This window comes from Hippocampus zosterae, chromosome 4 (assembly GCF_025434085.1).
Source record: "Hippocampus zosterae strain Florida chromosome 4, ASM2543408v3, whole genome shotgun sequence".
Classification (NCBI taxonomy): Eukaryota; Metazoa; Chordata; class Actinopteri; order Syngnathiformes; family Syngnathidae; genus Hippocampus; species Hippocampus zosterae.
Window position 1 is genome coordinate 20,087,042 of NC_067454.1, and position 18,985 is coordinate 20,106,026.

Here is an 18,985-nt window from a genome sequence, read left to right on the forward strand (position 1 = left end):
AGATGTGGAGAATTTATTTAGAATAACGGGAATTGGCTGAGAAAAGTGAAAACTGAGACTAATGGAAAGGTATCGTTACAAATGTCATGACAGCCATGCAAAATACTTTTGACATTCCCACATTACAGTACTGTGACTGTTTTTTTTGTTGTTGTTGTTGTTTTTTTTTTAAGGATACTGTACTTGTATGAAACGTGGTTGTTTATAAGGTTTCCCATAACTGTGTTTGAATCTCCTATTAAGAGACATCCTTGAATGATGTGAATTCCTGGCCATTTACCATCTATTCTCATTAGTTTCCATGGAAAGTTGACCGACTTTGAAAATCCGCAGAATTTTGACACCCTTGGGTATGAATGAAACATACAAATTCAAAATGTTAACATTTTCTATTTCTCTGCTAGACAAAGACCATGCTGGGGGACCATTTGACCAACGTTGGCATAAACCGGGACAATGTGTCTGAGGTGCTGCAGATGTACATGGGGGCCCATTGTGCCAATACCGATCTCGCCCCTCTGGCCCTCAGTCTGAAGACCAAGGCTTTCCAGGCCCACACGCCTTCCCAGAAAGCCTCCATCCTGGGATTCCTAGCAAACGAGCTGGCTTGCAGCAAAGTCGTTATCAGGTATTTGTTGCAACATAAGGGTGAAATACAAGAGCGGCATAAAATGCACTACAACTTTTACAGGTGAATGTAATTTCACCCCACTCAACTGTTCAGTCGCTGTGTTTCATTGCCACTGAAATTATTCCGACTGGAGATCTCTGGTGAGCTATTTATATGTGACGTGACCTCTTACGAATACATGCGCCGTGACAATAAATCACAGGAGTGGTGTGACTTGCGCAGATTGATGATCATACGATGGAGTTCACTCGTATATTTAGCCCAGTAGTTGTGATTGTTTTTACACGTTTATTAAATCAACAGCTTGACAAAAACAAGTTACCAGTAGTTTAAAACAAGCTCTGGTAGGACGCTGCCATTTTCAAGTGCATAAACGTCAACGTCACTACACATTTACGTCAGCGCAGTGGATGCAGCCTGGCTGTGGCGACTGAATTTCTCACGTTGGCAAAAGGAATATCCCACCACCTTTGATTTTGAATGAAAGTCCATTCGGATTCGGCCGCTTGATTGCAATTGAGGTGTTTATATGGAGCATTTTCATTTTTGTTTATTTAGGTTTCATTTAATCGGAATGCCAGGCCCCTTGTAAACTCTGCTAATGTTTTTGCACAACTTGCTGTTCTCCAATAAGGAGCTGAAGAGCAGAATTCACAACAGGTGTTTGAACCATAAACATTTCCAGTGATGTCTCTCTCACAAACCACTTATGACACTATAAGCTCAGTGGCCCCTTGTTGCAACAGAGATACAGAGAATCGCCGAAAGGTGTAGGAATGAACGTTCTTGACTACTGGAAGTTGCGTATTTCGCTCCTCAGCTCCTTGTTAGAGAAAGCCTAATGAACTTTTTGTGAGCAGTGTGTACAAAATCGGCCAATGGATCTATTTCACCCTTTCTTACAGTGAAATTGATAAGAACCTGGAGCAGATGGCAAACATGAGGAAAGACAAAATTATCATGGAGGGGAAGCTTAAGAAGTAAGTTTATATATAGTGTGTATATTTTGGGGGCTTTACACAATAATGTTTGATAACGATAGACATTATAACCCACAAACGATATTTTCCAATCCAGATTGAGAACCATTTATGCCAAACGCACTGGGAAGAGGGAGGCCAGTGTGGGTGTGGAAGAGAACCAGTCTTTCGGTACGCCGTCTTCGGCTGTCAAACGCAAGAGGAAACTTGGTGGTGACAGTGACGATGACGACGACGACGACGACGACAGTGACGATCCGGTTGACGACGATGACGATGAGGATGAAGATGACTTTAAGAAGATTAAAAAAGTGGAAACATATGATGAGGTAAAAAAAAAATGAATATCTGTATATAGATGCATTGGTAACTTTGGAGAATACGTCTGAATTGTTTTCTGTTGTGTCAGGATGAAGTTGACCAAGCCACTAGCGTGGAGGAGCTAGAAAAGCAGATAGAGAAGTTAGCTAAGGTATTGTTACTTTTCTTTATTTTCTGCCTTCGTTGTTAATTGGAAAATAAGTTGGTTTAAAAAAGTTATGCAAGTGGATTCTCTTATGCGGTTTCTTGCGAGTTAAGAAATTCTTTGGTTGATGTGACATTAACCTGACATTCACTCCTCATGTCCTGTTTCCTTACACAAAGCAAAGCAAATATTGAGGAATATGTGCCAAAAGAAAACAGTGAATGCTCTGTCCCACTGCAGCAACATCACCAGACAAGGAGAAAGCTGTTTGAAATATCCCACTCACTGCGCTCTATGATGTACGGCCAAGATCGTTACCGCCGTCGATACTGGGTACTTCCCCACTGTGGAGGGGTCTTTATTGAAGCCATGGAGAGTGGAGAAGGTAATTACAGGACACTGAGAGACAGTGTTGGTCTGATGGCACTTCTTGTGCAGCCTTGTCAGGTTTTACTGCAATTCCTGCTTCTTTATGGTCATTTTTGGATATTTGTCATGAGTTCAGAGTTCAGCACTTACGTTTTTCTTCTACTGTGTGAATACATTTTCAGGTATTTTTATTAGATTTTTAACTTTTGAATTAATTTGTTTGCACAATGTTGCAGGTTGGAAAACAACCAGAAATTATATTATTTATTCTCATTACCACCATTACTTACAAATAAGATACATATGGAAACCAAAAGGAATTGTATTTCACTTCAGATTGTTTTACCATATTTTGTCACACCATACTACAATGCTTTCACAAAGCTCACTTTTTGATTACTGTGGACCACAGCAGCATCTACACATGGCCCAAGCCCAGGTTTTGTAGTTGGTGGTTGAGCAAACGTCATAATTACAGGAAACAACCTCGTTATGAGATCGTATCACAATTATGACTTTGGATTTCTTTTTCTTTTTTACTGGAGAAACTTAGAAATGTGAATGTTCCCATTTCTGACTGTTTCTGTTTAAAAAAAATCCTGTAAATAAGAGAAAAAAATGTTCATGGGGTTAAATTGTCCAAAAGTGGCCACAATCAAGTCAAATGGTACAATTTCACTGCTGATTTACAGAAACAGCCAATGTTGAAAATGTCATGATCTGGCTAAAATCCCCACTCTTCGGAAACTTTTTTGCATTTGTTTTGAAAAAGCTAACTGGTTCCCCAAAAAATATGTGAGTTGGACACATGGCCATAGTAGCGTGAGAGTAAATTTACAATTCCAAGACTTGAGCTGTTGTCTTATTTGCACGCAGCACCGGAGGAACTAGAGGAGGAGCGACAGAGGCGGAGAAGAGCAGCAGAAGAAGTCAAAGTCAAAGATGAACCTCAGGAGATTGAACTGGAGAAGGACGAACCCGCCTCACATTCTGGCCTCCCACATGTCTTGCAACAACAGAAGGAAGAGGAGGAAGAAAATGAGCGGAAGGACTCTCCAACCACCTTCTACCAACAGCAAGCTTATGTGTCTCAAATTTGCCCAGATGCCCCCAGAGAAACGATGAAGGCAGAGGACCAGGCGAGCCCTCACGTTGGACAGAATGGCAACCATACGTGTTCTCCTATTGCCACAACTACCGTGACGTCATACTCCCCCTCTCAAAATACCTCCGAGTTGGTAGCTGCAAAAACCGCTGTGATAGTCGGTCATGACACTTCAAATGTTCCCGGCCCAATCTCAACCTCCCTATCCGCCCGGTGCCTGCCGGCCCTGCGTGAAAGCCCGGGCAACTCTCCTCCGGCCTCTTCCCCAACACCATCCCAACAACTCTCTCTCCAGCCCAACGACCAGCTGCTTCGGGTTCTAACTGAGAGGAGCGGACACTGGTTCAGCCTGCTCCCTCGCAACCCCTGCGACCTTTCTTCCCTGACGACGACCGCGCCCGGGGCGCTTGATGCCACTCCCCAGGCGTTCTCCACACCAAGCAAGCCCAGATCTCCTCCAGCGTCACCTGCACTCCCTCTCACTCCCTCTGCGGCGTCAGCCTCGGTCAGCCCGCATCACTCGGGCGGCCTCCTCACCTACCCTCTCTCAGCACTGCAGGTGAGGCCACTCGTCACAGGTGCATCGAAACACATTAATGTAAAGAGAAGGGTTACACAATTCCTTCTGGAATTTATAGGAATAAACAAGAATAAGATACATTTACAAAACTGGAGGGTGGCTCTTAACAGGGAACCTATAGTACCTGTAAAGTGAAAATAAGTCTTTAATTATGACACACCATCAAGAAGAGTGTCGTTAGCAGACTTGCCATATTTGAATGATTAAAACAAATTGCCAAGTGAAAATGAGGCTTCAAAATAGTGGAAATAACAAGCCTTTGTCCACTCTCAGACGCTGTGGGCGTGTCCACTGAATGCGCTGAAACCACAAGCTGTCAAATACCTCGAACAACGATCAACAAAAAAAAAAAATGCTACTTATAGTATCTTTCCAATGCCTACACGTACGCATAACTGTTTAAGCAGCAATAATTTGTTTAAGGCTTCAGTGACTACAATATATTTCAATGGATCATGGTTTTTCCATGCCACCAAGAGATGCTCTGTAGCAGTGATTCCCAACCTTTATTGAGCCGAGGCACATTTTTATAAGTTTGAAAAATCGCACGGCACACCAACAAACAAAATCGTCACAAAAAGAGGATATATTTGTTTCTTACTTTTTACCATCTAACAGAAGGTCATTTATTTGTTCTTGCTGTCACCGTAAGTTGCTGACATAGATAACCTGACAAAGATACATTATTTGTTGTTAATAAATATTTTTCATACCAATTACGTGAATTTTGATTCGTTTCCGCGGCACACTGGTTGGGAAACACTGCTCTATAGCAGTCATTGGTCATGCCCACGCAGAGCCCTTGTCCACACACTGGCTGACACGTCAGACTTAAAAAAGAAAAAAAAAGGCAATCCTCCAGGCCACACTCCCAAAAAACAGCAATGGTGTAATGATGAAAATATATTTTTGTGTAATCTTGACTAAATCAACCAGATTTCATGCAAGTGCAGCAAACCTCCATATAGTTTTTCACTTATTGGAATTATATGCGATAGAGCCACAGTGAAAATTTGCTGTCCAAAAAAAACATCTGAAAACAATTTTCAAATCTGTTTATCCACACCACACACATGGAAACCTCTTCCAGTTTACGATGCACCTTTGAAACACATTGTAATTACCGGTATGTTCCAAAATTGCAGCAGGTTTCTCAATAGGAAACTTCCCATGTGTTAATGTGAATGCATCAATAATTTACAAGAGTGCATGTTGGCTCATTATAGAGAACTTTAAAATGTTTGGGGGATAATCCTGATAAAAAGAAGCAGAAAGGAGTTCCCTGAATTTTCTTTCTGTGTGGCTAAATCCACGGTCTTATCTTTTTTTTTTTTCAGGCAAAGTCGGGCATTTCATTACTGGGAGTGTCTTTGGGGAGCTGGTCGAGTGGCATGATAAGTCCCAGCTTGCCTCTGTGCAGCAGCCCCAGTCCCATGTTGGGTCACTCTGTTGAGGGCAACACGGCAGCAAGTGTGTCCAGTAAGAGTGAATCACCTCTACCTCGCATTGAGAAAAGTTCATCCATACCCTCTCCTCCTACTGTGGAGATTCCGAAATCTCTTGACCACCACACACCCCGGCCTATCCCAGAGGGTAAGATTCTGACCCTATCTGAGAAAAATATTAAGAGAGCCACTGACCTATAATCTCTGGTGAGCTAAAATATAGGATGTGGGATCATGGAACAGGTCAAGGCACAAGTGCAAATCGTTTTGTCTCGGGGAAGTCCGGTCACAGGTTATCTATCTCATGTCATAATTAAAAGTTCCACGTCATCCTATTAATGCAGTCTTGCCTGCGGCATATCATCTTGCTAGAGAAGGCCAGTAAGTGCAAATAATGACATCATCAGCCAATTTGCAGCGACTTTGGTCCCTTTCTATGCATAATCGTATATCATAAACTGCTTTCGAATATACGATCCAACATAAAGCACAACAGATTACAACAACCTGATTTGATTGTGAATGAGGCATCTGAATGTGTTAAATTGGATTTGTTTCATTATGACCAATTATGAAAGCATTGATTTGGATAATTGTCTTATTGCGTAACTTGTGTGTGGCTTCTCATTATGGGAAATCCTTGAATGCGTAATAATTCTCGAGAAGGGTTTCTGTATGAAAAACTGCAGTCACACAAACAAGGGATTAGGGGCACATTTTCTGTACAGCATATGCAAATGAATGAAAATGTGATGCGTGATAAACATGGTCTGACACAAAACTTGTGTTGATATCCTTTAGACATGTTGACTGGTTGGTGGCGTATCTCTGACATAGAGGAGCTGCGCGCGCTGGTTGTTGCTCTCCACAGCCGAGGTATAAGAGAGAAAGGCCTCCAGAGGCAGGTGCAAAAATATATTGAGATCATCCCTCAAGTCTGCATTAAACACAAGGATGGTAAGTGCGTCAAAAGATTGAACACCCCTTTAACATGTGCTTGCTTCAAGCTTTTCCTTGGGTACGCCCAGTTGAGGGCGACTGTCAAACTTACAAATAAAACCAAAGAGAATTAAATGTTGTGCAAATGGTGAGTTGAGGTACGAGTGACATCTTTTTCTTTTTATTCTTGTGCTGAAGGTTAGTGTCAAACTAAACACAAAAAAATACACTGTGCTCAACTTTATTTAGCACTTCAAAGACAATTACACATTGTGTATTCAAACAATCACATAGGCTCCACCACCTGAATGCGAGAATGGGAAACGCCATAGGCACAGCATCTGCTGTATGTCTGAATGTAAACTGTGCTGCACAAAACAAAGTGCACAGATCAAGTAACAATACTCACAGGCATATATTCTTTATCCTCTGCCAATATCGAACTGCCTTACTGAAAATCCAAGAGAAGTTGCGTATATACCCATATGCCTGTCATACTGCCCCCTGTGTGTTCAAGAGTTGCGCACAACAGAATCAGCATCATAAGTGAGAGTACGACAAAAACTGTTAAATGTTTTTTTCATAGTATTTAATGATGATGTGACTTTTTTAACAGTTTAATATTTTAGTGTGCTCTCAGTTACCTGAGTGAAAAACACTTTGCCATAGGTTTGGATTTTGGGGGGAGAGGCTGGAATGGATTAATGGCATATCCATTCATTTCAATGAGGAAAGATGATTTGAGATTTATTGTTTTGAGTAACGAGCATGGTCAATGAGTTAAACTCATCTCAAGACACCGCTACTTTTTATTTGCAACATTTTCAACATCCCATAACAAAAGTCTGCTAGATTAATGCTTTCGTCTAATGAAAATGGTAATGGTAATTATAAACCTACCAATAACTAAAAAGTCACACAAGTGCAGTAAAAAAATAAAAAAATAAACAGGAAGTTTATATCATGGAGGTCCATGGTGTTGATCGATGTCCTCGTATGACATACATCTAGTGGCCATGATCGAGCTTCGGGAGCTAGAGGAGAGCCAGGTCAGTGTGGAGTCGGTACGAGGCTGGTGCGTGGAGGAGCAGGCCATGGAAATGGACATTGCCGTGCTTCAGCAAGTGGAGGAACTGGAAAGGAAGGTTACTGCTGCCAGCCTGCAGGTCAAGGTATGTAGCTATGGAAAGTTCATGTGCTTCATGAGAAAAGAAAAAGGTCAATATCATGTTTTAACCTCATAAATTTGAATACCAAAACCAACAACAGTAGAGCTGGGAACTGCCCCCCGAATCCCGTTCCCCAATTGTGTTGAAGGCTGTAAACGAGATCCGCTTTGAGTTGAAACTTCACTTCTTAACTACGAAGGAAAAAAAGTGTTCTTTTTAGTTTAAAATAGCTTACCTTAGAACAGAGGTGGGCAATTATTTTCCCGGGGGGGGGGGGGGGCAAATGAGAAGCAGAAAATATTGTGGAGGGCTGGGCCAAAAGTTAGAAATAGAAATAGAAAATAAAGAAAATAGCACAATGTCTTTGTATGCCAGTAATAATGTAACATTCTCCTCCACCATCACACTCGGCACCGGTTCTCCTCAAGGATGTTTACTGAGCCCCCTGTTGTTCACGCTCTACACATTTGCTCTTATTAGCGGTCCAGTTTGCGGAAAGTTTTTAACATGATAACAATCAAACCATTCTAGGAAATGTTCATTCACTCGAGCCACAAGTAATTCACTCTGAGCATGGAAATTGCCAGAATCGGACTGAGTAAGAATCGCCTCCTTGTTTTTCAAAGTCTCATAGATTTGAGTCTTTCCGACTCCAGGCCTCTCCTGAATGTTTCGTACTTTGTTACCCACTTCGTTTAATCAGATACATATCACTTTCCCTTCCATGGTCTTTACTCTCTCCCTCTTTTTTCGTCTTCCCCTCCCTCCCTGTGCTCTGCAACTTGAAGTAACTGCGCCACCTGGTGTTGAAATACCTGTCATTACAAGTCCAAACGAAATGAATTCAATCAAAACTTAATTGTGCACCAATCTTCGGCGGGCCGGATTAAAAAGACCAACGGGCCGGATCCGACCCGCGGGCCGTAGTTTGCCCACCACTGCCTTAGAACAATGGCATTTTGGCCAAAGATAGTCATTGCGCCTTTTAGTGCAACAAAATCTTAAATATTTGTTGTAGGACCAGCTCAACTATGAAAAAAAGTTGTGACTTGTGCTGTGACCAGGTGCCTTTCGACTCGGTAGTGAGCATCCTGATTTCCTCCCCCAGGGCTGGACCCATCCTGATCCTCAGTCTGAGCGGGAAGATCTGGTGTATTACGAGCACAAGCCCCTCACCAGATCGGGCCCCGTGTCCTCATCATCAAACGGGGGAGACAAGGACGGCAAGGATCATCCTGAGGAGCGGGGGGAGAAGGGCGGGGTGATACGTCACCCAGACAACCCTCTGGACATAGCAGTGACCCGTCTGGCCAATCTGGAGCGCAACATCGAGAGAAGGTACCTGAGGAGCCCCTTAGGTACCACCATTCAGATCAGGCTGGATAATGTGGGTACGGTCACTGTCCCTGCCCCCGCACCATCCGCTAGTGCTGACAGGGAAGGGTAGGTCATCTCTCCAACCGAAAGCACCCCCCGCTCTCACGTTCAGACCCTCTCCTCTGTCTGTGTGTGCTTTCCCATATGACTCCAAGGTTAAGGGTATTGGATGAGGGGCCGTCGGGGGTGTCAGTCACTACCGCCTCTCACACGCACCTACGTGAAATGCTCTCATGCACGCTACTGAAATGGTCATTTCAGTAGTCATTAATGAAATGTTTTTGACTCAATTTTTTTTCGCTCTCACATTCTCCAGAAATGCTGTCATAAGCAGCAGTACTGATACACTCGCACACATTGTTGATTTCTGTTTTTTGTTCTCGCATATTCAAACAATCAATTCAAACACCTAATACGCAATGAAACACGGTTACATGCACCCTGCAGAATTTATTTTTTTTTGTCCCGCTCACACCCGCTGAAATGTTTTCGCTGACTGCTAAAATATTCTCATATACACTACGGGAACACTTGAGGCACAGTACTGGAAAGCTGAAAGACTATCGCAATTTTTTTTTCAAGAACATGCTGTTAAAATGCTCTCATGCATATTTTTGAAACATTCTCTCACATTAACATTTTTTTTCACAAACAGCTACTAAACTGAAAGGCTCCCACACTCACTGCTCAAACACTCTCACACAATACTTGAATGTTGGCACACCACTAATTTTGTTCCAATTTTGTTTTGCTAACATACACAACAAATGCACTCTTGGCTACACTAGTGAAATGCTGTCATCCACACCTTTGAAAAGCTTGCATGTAACTCCTGAAACTTTTACTCTTACACACTGTAGAAACACTCACACAAACTACAGTTTTTTTGCAATCACTCTCACCACTAAAACACTTTTATACACACTAATCAGACCCTCTCACACTCAGAATTTTTTTACGCTCACAAACACGACTGTAGGACTCTCACACGCTACTAAAACCACTCTTATGCACAATACTCAAAGCTCTCATAAACTCTATTGAAACATTCTAACACGCACATAAATAAATAAAAATAAAAAGCCTTTCTACACGGCGCACATAAATACAAATCAAACGCCTTTATATACACAATACACATGCTAAATGCTAACATGCACGTTATTGAAACATTAAATTCTGTTACACATCATCGTCAAACGCGCTCATATAACATTCTGAAACATGCATTTACGTAGTCGGCATGAGAGTGTTTCATTCCCGTGCATGTCAATGTTCTGTGTGAGAGGTTATCCCGTACAATGTCCTTGACAGCCCCTCACATTCTTGGATGCTTTCACAGCAGATTGTTGATGGTGGCTTGTCACTTTTTTTTTTCGTTCATTAATTTTGTGCATTTTTTTTCTCGAGGGGGTGTGGTATTTCCTGTGAAGGCATTGTGTATTTTCCACAGTCATCTGCATGGTGTTGTGCATCAGTAACTTTGGCTTTGGTCTACTACTCTCCCGCATACATTTATGCAGGTTTTACCCGTTCACTCTTTTCTGCATGAATGTCGCTTGATGTGAAAAAGTCCGTGTAACCTTGCCAGTGTCGCACACAATGTTTGGCTTGTTCAGCTGGATGGAGCTCTGTTGTCGTGAACTGATATTTTGCCACCTTCTTCTATAAGTTCATACTTGTTATGCAAAGTACATGTGTGCTGCTTTGTGTGGCTTTTCTCATTGTCTGCATTACTTATTATCTGGTAACAGTGGCGAAGAGGAAGTGGCCCATGGTATGAAGGTGTGGAGGAAGGCCCTGACTGAAGTGCGCAGTGCCGCCCAGCTCGCCATGTGTATCCAGCAGCTACAGAAGTCCATCGCTTGGGAGCGTTCCATCATGAAAGTGGTGAGAAGAAGTACCTGTACTTGCATTCGGTACTAAGAAGTACAAATACTAGAGAAAAACCGAGTAGGGTAATTTATTTTGTTACGTATTCCCACTGATGAGGAGCAGATAGACTACTGTAGAATCAACAACCAACATAGAGCACAAACCAATTCAGAAAGTGTGCTCTTAATGGATGCACTTGTTGTTCAGTACTGTCAGATGTGCAGGAAGGGAGACAATGAGGACCTCCTGCTACTGTGTGACGGCTGTGACAAAGGCTGCCACACTTACTGTCACAAACCCAAAATCACCAGCATCCCCGAGGGCGACTGGTACTGCCCGGCCTGCATCACTAAGGTATCATCCATCCTCCACAATGCTGTCTTGCATTTGTCCACACTTGAAACACAATTTAGCACACCGGTGGAACGATTGTGTCTTTTCAGTCGTTTCAACTGGAAGTGCCGCTTTCGGCCGACCAGACCATCCTCAAGCTGGATAAATACGACATTTAACTGGTTAACATATCACGTTTCTCTAATAGTGCTTGTGGCGCACAGAGTTTAACCGGCCAATAATTTTGCTTCATTAATCACATGTTGTTGTCCAACTAGTATGCCAGTGTGGCTCTACTAGTGTGCACAAATGTCACGCTGTATTGTGTTCTACTGGCAGTTTAGATGGCACTCAATCTTCAGAAATGTGTTGCTGCTGGAGGCTGTAAATTTCCCCCGTGTGGGACAAATAAAGGATATCTTATCTTTTTACACGATTCCAGGCAAGTGGTCCAACCCCCAAAAGCAAGAAACCTCCATGCAAACCAGTAGCATCTAGTGTGGCAGCAGGGAAGAAAGGCGGTGATGCCAAAAAGAACGGGAAGCATGCCGGAAACGGGGAGGTGTCTGAGGATGACCCGGCCAGCGCCAGCAGCACGCCCAAGAAAAGTTCAAAAGACAACAGTCGCAATAGGAAAAGTGAGGAGAGCTTAAATACTCTGCCGGGACCAAATCAGGAAAGCCCCGTGTGTGTCAAAAGAGCAAAGACTGCTCGAGACAACAACAGGGACTTGGGCTTATGCAGGTATGGGCATTATTATTGCTACTAAAGTCTTTGTTCATGTCTCTTTTAATTAACTCTTGGGCGGCGCTGTTCGATTTTCCGACACTTAGATTATCTTTGGCCAAAAATAGTCTTTGAATTTTTCATACAGTATTTGTTTTGTTTATTGCTTTTGCTACAACATGCAGTTTTTAATTGACACCAGTTCTTCTCATGAGTCTAAAATACACTTTCAATTTTATTTTTTAAACTTACAAAGTCCAGTTTGTTTGCAAACGGCCATAGCTCATTGGCACCATGTGGCTGACACCTGCCTTAAATGAGTATCACTGTATGCTCATGAATTTGCATGAACACAGCTAAAGGGTTTAGATTTTTAATGAGATGTGAGCATAGAGCTCACATGGTAAACTGAAACAACTATGGCATAGAAATGTAACATGCTTGTAACAAAGTGGGTGTTGGCCAGGGTTCTCCTTGCGGAGCTGGAGCGACATCAGGACGCCTGGCCTTTCCTCACACCCGTTAACCTCAAGTCAGTCCCCGGCTATAAGAAAGTCATCAAAAAGCCCATGGATTTCTCCACCATACGTGAGAAGCTCGTGAGCAGCCAGTGAGTTCAACCGTCGCTTAGCACAATTGTTTTCCTGTATTGTTCAACGCATTATCCACCGGTTAAGATCCAATGAATATGTTCACTTATTTCTTTGCTATTTTGTACCACAAGTCGTTTTTATTTTTCTGCTCAATTTTTTTGTCCTTCCACTCCTTTCACATTTTTCAGCTGATTCAAGCAAGTGGTATATTCACAAAATTGAGGACATTTCTGCTTGGACAGTGTTTCTTGCATTTGCATTCTAGCATCCAGAATTTGATTTTCCACAAGAAACATTTAAGTGAAAGAAGTTCAACAAACGAGTTTCCTTTTGCCATACATGAATTACCATATTACCAGATTTTCATTTTTCTCCCCATTTCCCAAATCAAGACATTTTTAGAACGTCGACGTCCCGCCCCCACCACATCTCTGATTTGTGTGCAGATATGTGTGCGTGTGTGTGTGTGTGTGTGTGTGTGTGTGTATGGCCAGAAAATATCTGTGCACACACACACACACATATTTCGCCCATATTTAAAACAGCATCTTTAGGAATTGGCGTGGTCCCTAGGACCACTGATGAAAAATGATGCCCCCGCCCACAAACATTTAAGTTGACCATCCCGCATCTACGGTATTTTTTATTACATGTTACAGATTCGTACACAATAAAATCCCCAAATTCAAAGATAATATACATATGTCCCTTTTATATTTTTGACTGATTCGAAGCGTTCCACCTTCTAAATGTTGACCTCATTCAAGAAATCTCAGGAACTATTTATCACATTTTTTTATCACATGTTTGACATATTTACTACCTCCTCCTATATTTTGTGAATCAAGTCCCAGTCTAAATTTCAATAGTCCCAATAATTCCATAATATTTTATGTTCGCATCAGCTGTTGTGCATTCAACAGAAATTGAAGTTTCGAGCTTGTTCTGTATTTTCCCCCTGCCTCATACTGTTCTATGCTTGTCTGTTTGTAGATATCAAAACCTGGAGACTTTCATCATTGATGTCAATTTGGTGTTTGACAACTGCGAAAAGTTCAACGAGGACAATTCTGACATTGGTCGAGCCGGTCATAACATGAGGAAATTTTTTGAGAAGCGCTGGACTGAACTTCTGAAACAAACAAACTAAATTCCGACTAAAAGACAAACAACATCATTCTCCTCATCCTCATTGAACACGTTTGACTTTCAAATCGGGGTAGCAGGTTTTAATTTCATTCTTGGGGGGAGAATGTGGCTTTGCCAGCAGGAGAGATCGATGCCACCTTGAAATCCGAGTTGTTACATGAACTGCGCTGGATTTATTACAACAGGGATCCAAAACCCCAAAGACTCCAAGAGAAATGGGGTACTGTAGTGCAATACCACTCCCTGTGTCAGAACACTGCACTGAATGAATCCTCACTGATGTGTCTGCGCTAGAATACTTTCCACTACCTGTAAATAGATGTTTTTGTTATTTAATCGTATTATAGTGAATGTATTTAATTTTGTAATAATTATTTATGAATCAAGGTCCACTTCATTTTCTATGAAAAGGAAGACTCGGCGTAACCACTTTTGAATCGAAAAAGGAATGTGTCTGTGTTCTAATTTTTTTTTTCTTCACCCAAATATCAAACAAAGCCAAGAAAAAAAAGCTGTAAAAGCTGTTTACACTGTTCAGTGCTTTGGACGTCAGAGGACTGTCGTCATTTGTTCAAACTGCATTTATTCACAGCAACAGCAGAGAGGGACAATTAAAATGATGATTCATGTGTACATACTGTTTATTAATGTCAATATTTTGTCTTGTTTGAAACGATGTGTACAAATGGTTTAAGAATATTAAGATATTGTTTATGCCTTAGAATGATTGTAGCATTCTATTTTAGTGAACGTGATGAAAACATGATAAATATTGTTTGTACAGTATATACATATCCTCTGCAAACACTGTGGTATCCTTAATCTTGGTAGTGCCTACCCTTCCAACAGGGGCATGTAGGGGATGTTAATTGTTCTTTGTTTTTATGATATGTCTTTTTTTTTTAATATGATTTCAATCCAACAAGGCCTCCAAAGTTGGACAGTGACACAGACATCATTCCTCACCGTTGAAACGAAAACAAGGAACAAGCATTGAGCAATGCTTCCGTGACGCATTTCCTCACCGTCTGCCAGAGGACCTAAAGGCCATTTGTAACCACTGTGTTGAACCTTGCTGTGTGTTGTGGCCTGATGGAGGCAGCTAGATTTTTTTGTACCAAGTCAAAAAGTACTTGAAGTTACTTTATTTAAGATAATGTGGAATAAAAGTATCATTCTTTTGTAGGAGCTTTATTTTTCACTAGTGTGTGGCACGGACCTATTAAAAGGATGTTTTTCAATGTAAAACCCTTGAACTCGTTTTCTTTGAGTAATACTCTGCTCAAGACCACATCTCTGGATGCTAATTGTGTGAATGAGTGCATTGTTCTTCCACACCTAAATTAGTATTACCACGAATCATTCATTCATTCATCTTCCGAACCGCTTGATCCTCACGAGGGTTGCGGGGGGTGCTGGAGCCTATCCCAGCTGTCTCCGGGCAGTAGGCGGGGGACACCCTGAATCGGTTGCCAGCCAATCACAGGGCACACAGAGACGAACAACCATCCACGCTCACACTCACACCTAGGGACAATTTAGAGCAGGGGTCCCCAAACTTTTTCCTGTGAGGGCCACATAACTTTTCCCTCCTCTGATGCGGGGCCGGTGTCAGTTTGTAACATCAACGATCGTAGGGGTGCTTAAAAAATTTGTTGTTTCCCAGAAAGCCACACATAACCAAATAACCCTTTCCAGGTTCTTTACAGAAAAAAAGTCAGGAAACAAATAACACTATTAATGAAATAAATAATAACTAAATAACCCTCTCTGAGTTCTTCACAGAAGAAACAGGAAATAAATAACTAAAAACTCTCTTTATAGCCCTTGAAATCCACCAAAAAAAAGAGTTCTGCCATCTACGAGAATGCCACCTATCTTGTCTTGTTTGTCTGCCACCGTCTTGTTCACGTGTTCTACTAATTGATCTGAGACACAACTAAAACACAAACATTCTATGGTGTGTAATAACTTTGTGACTTTGATTTCAACCCTATTTGCGTCATGGGTCATTTTGCCCCGAAGACCACCTTTGTACTTTTTCTTTTGTACAGCTTCCATGGAAATGTGAATAAATTTCAATTTTTCTGCAGGTGGGGACAATCTAGGAAAAGTCATAAAATTTCAAGTTAAAAAATTATCATTTAGGGTTTTTTGGGGGGCGTTTTTAACACAGTGACGGGTCATTTTGACCCAAGAACAACAGGAGGGTTAGAGGGCCGGGTCAAATGTGCCCACGGGCCGTATCCGGCCCGCGGGCCATAGTTCCCTGATTTAGAGTGTTCAATCAGCCTGCCACACATGTTTTTGGAATGTGGGAGGAAACCGGAGCACCCGGAGAAAACCCACGCAGGCCCGGGGAGAACATGCAAACTCCACATAGAGAGGCCGGAGCTGGAATCGAACCCGGTTCCTCTGCACTGTGAAGCCGACGTGCTAACCACTGGACTACCGGGCCGCCATTACCACGAATCAACATTTTAAAATGACGGGGGCAGCAAAGATTGTAAATTCAACAGACGATTCCAACTTCAAATATGTTGAACTCGTTCAAGACACTGTTGAACCTTTTTATTCTCATAGTCTTTTACTCCTAGATTTCCATAAAGGTGGTCCCAAATCCAAACTGGTATTTTAACATTTATCTACAAACAACAGGTCAAGTGTCATATTGTGGCAGGGCCGCCGACTCCGACCAAATTGGGGCCCAAACATTTTTGTAATAAAATGAATACCCCCCCCAAATGAAAATAATATAAAAACATCAAACTGCTGTAATAACTCCACAAATCTAAATTGAACATGCATGTGTACCTTTATATTTGTCAAGTGATGCTCATGAACGCTTAAGCACTCGTGTGCCTTCGATGAGCGGAAGAGGTCTAATGAGCTTCAGTTTTAAAAATACAGTTCCTGTGATACAGTAAATAAGATACAGGAAAATTAGTGTTACTATTATTTGATCGAAGGTGACGAACTCTAGGCCCGAGGCAAAATACTACATTTTATGTGATCTGCAAAACCAAACCAGGTGCGATGACGTCATGTTTCTTGCAAATTGTCCTGAGATGTGAGCATTTTTGATACCAATCCCTCCTTTAAAATTAATTGAAAAATAAACAATGTTTGACTGGCTTCTGATTTTCAAACTACAGTATTGTACATGTATCAATTCGTTTTGTACATGCAGTAATTTAAGGGGATCATCGATTCACACTACCGGTTATAACGGCCCTTCGAGGCACAGTATAACGATGATGCGGCTTACCACAAAAATGAGTTTGACACCCCATTTATCTACTGTGCAAATACTAGCCGATGAGAACCACCATTAATATTAGTACAACAGTAACCACATTGAAAATTGGGTCATCAACGTTGTGCCTCCAGGCAAGGACGACACAATACAATGCTTTCAGAGATTTCTGTCAATTGAGTTGCTGGTTTGTGCCAAATGTTTTATTGCATCATTCAAGAGAAACACGCGATTACTCTTGGACGATGTGTCCAATCTGCTCTGGAAGTGGTGGCAAGCGTATCTGATGCCAGGGATGGTGAGTGCTGTCATTGCAGCAATCGACGCCTCTCCACCGCGGGCCAATATGGTACCTCATGGCGCACCTCACGGTAGCGCATACATAGGATGAGGCACTACAAACAGTGCGTGTTCCAGGTTTGATGGGCTGCCCTGCATTGCAGTATTACTGTGTTGACGACGTTCGCATGGCAATAACAGGGTCCAGTTTTTCTTATAAGCACAATGATCAGTAAGTCAACAAGACGCAACCTTTATGTGCAGAGAAGTGGTTGCCCCCAATCCCCAATTATGACAAGTTAGCAAAACCGATAGCGTATATGTGTGTGTGTGTGTGTGTGTGTATATATATATACACACATACATACGCTATCGGTATATTGGTATATATATATATACCCTGTTCGCAACACAACCTGCGAAAGTGTACGCTCAGTGGCAGGGTCCTAACAACAGAGCTGACCCACCAAGACTGGAAACTGAAAGGTACTGGAAAGGCATATGGGAGAAGAAGGTTGCACATAACAGCAGTGCACAATGGCTGGTGACCCTGAGAGAGGAGCACAGCAACCTCCCTGAACAGAACCCAGTTACCATAACAGTGGCAGACATACAGGAAAGAGTCTCAGATATGAAGAACTGGACAGCACCAGGCCCGGACATGGTCCACACCTACTGGCTAAAGAAACTCACAGCACTCCATGAGCGCCTAGCAGTACAAATGAACCAGCTGCTGAGGGATGGGACTCACCCAGAATGGCTAACCGAAGGGCATAGCAATAAACAGCTATGCCCTGCCAGTGATCAGATACCCTGCAGGAATAATAAGGTGGCCAAAGGAAGAGATTCAGACCACGGACGTTAAGACCCGAAAGCTCCTAACCATGCATGGAGGGTTCCATCCCAAATCCAGCACCCTGAGACTGTACGCAAGCCGAAAGGAGGGAGGCCGGGGACTAGTGAGTGTGAGAGCCACTGTCCAGGATGAAACATCCAAGCTCCATGAATACATCAAGGAGAAGGCTCCAACGGATGACGTACTCAGAGAATGCCTCAGACAATGGGGAACAGAAGATGAGGCGCTGGAAGAGGGACCATCATGGGAGGACAAGCCCCTACACGGGATGTACCACCGGACCATAACTGAAGTGGCTGATCTCAAGAAGTCCTATCAGTGGCTAGAGAGGGCTGGCCTGAAGGACAGCACAGAGGCACTCATCCTGGCTGCTCAGGAGCAGGCCTTGAGCACCAGAGCCATCGAGGCCCAGATATACCACACCAGACAAGACCCAAGGTGTAGGTTGTGCAAAGAGGCATTTGAGACGATCCAACACATAACTGCAGGGTGTAAGATGCTGGCAGGGAAAGCCTACATGTAACGCCATAACCAGGTGGCTGGCATAGTCTACCGAGACATCTGTGCGGAGTATGGACTGGAAACCCCAAGGTCAAAATGGGAAACACCTCCGAAGGTGGTGGAGAATGACAGAGCGAAGATCCTGTGGGACTTCCAGATCCAGACTGACAGGATGGTAATGGCGAACCAACCAGATATCGCGATCATAGATAAAGGGCAGAGGAAAGCCATTGTAATGGATGTAGCGGTCCCAAGTGATGGAAACATCAGAAAGAAGAAACACAAGAAACTTGAGAAATACAAAGGGCTCAGAGAGGAGCTGGAGAGAGCCTGGAAGGTAAAGGTGACAGTCGTGC

The 18,985-nt window shown here is 42.7% G+C and overlaps 2 protein-coding genes across 17 annotated transcripts in view; one reads left to right on the forward strand and one right to left on the reverse strand.

Annotated features, from left to right (window-relative positions):
• baz2ba (bromodomain adjacent to zinc finger domain, 2Ba) overlaps positions 1–14,985 on the forward strand; it is a 99,132-nt gene extending 84,147 nt beyond the window's left edge. For 11 of the 16 annotated variants that reach the window (XM_052062976.1, XM_052062980.1, XM_052062982.1 and 8 more), the window contains 15 exons: positions 405–628; positions 1,537–1,611; positions 1,709–1,940; positions 2,021–2,083; positions 2,318–2,462; positions 3,323–4,110; positions 5,469–5,724; positions 6,378–6,533; positions 7,527–7,687; positions 8,793–9,127; positions 10,816–10,951; positions 11,144–11,290; positions 11,712–12,013; positions 12,462–12,605; positions 13,582–14,985. In XM_052062976.1, coding sequence (XP_051918936.1) covers positions 405–628; positions 1,537–1,611; positions 1,709–1,940; positions 2,021–2,083; positions 2,318–2,462; positions 3,323–4,110; positions 5,469–5,724; positions 6,378–6,533; positions 7,527–7,687; positions 8,793–9,127; positions 10,816–10,951; positions 11,144–11,290; positions 11,712–12,013; positions 12,462–12,605; positions 13,582–13,738 — 3,321 coding nt within the window. In that variant the 3' untranslated portion in view covers positions 13,739–14,985. The remainder of the gene's footprint in view (positions 1–404; positions 629–1,536; positions 1,612–1,708; positions 1,941–2,020; positions 2,084–2,317; positions 2,463–3,322; positions 4,111–5,468; positions 5,725–6,377; positions 6,534–7,526; positions 7,688–8,792; positions 9,128–10,815; positions 10,952–11,143; positions 11,291–11,711; positions 12,014–12,461; positions 12,606–13,581) is intronic. The other 5 variants (XM_052062984.1, XM_052062987.1, XM_052062990.1 and 2 more) reach the window with 1 other exon arrangement.
• Positions 14,986–15,118: 133 nt separating this feature from the next.
• Positions 15,119–18,985, reverse strand: part of LOC127599366 (zinc finger protein 614-like) — a 150,148-nt gene continuing 146,281 nt past the window's right edge. The window contains exon 3 of the transcript XR_007962091.1: positions 15,119–15,264. The gene's annotated coding sequence lies outside the window, so the exon portion shown is untranslated. The remainder of the gene's footprint in view (positions 15,265–18,985) is intronic.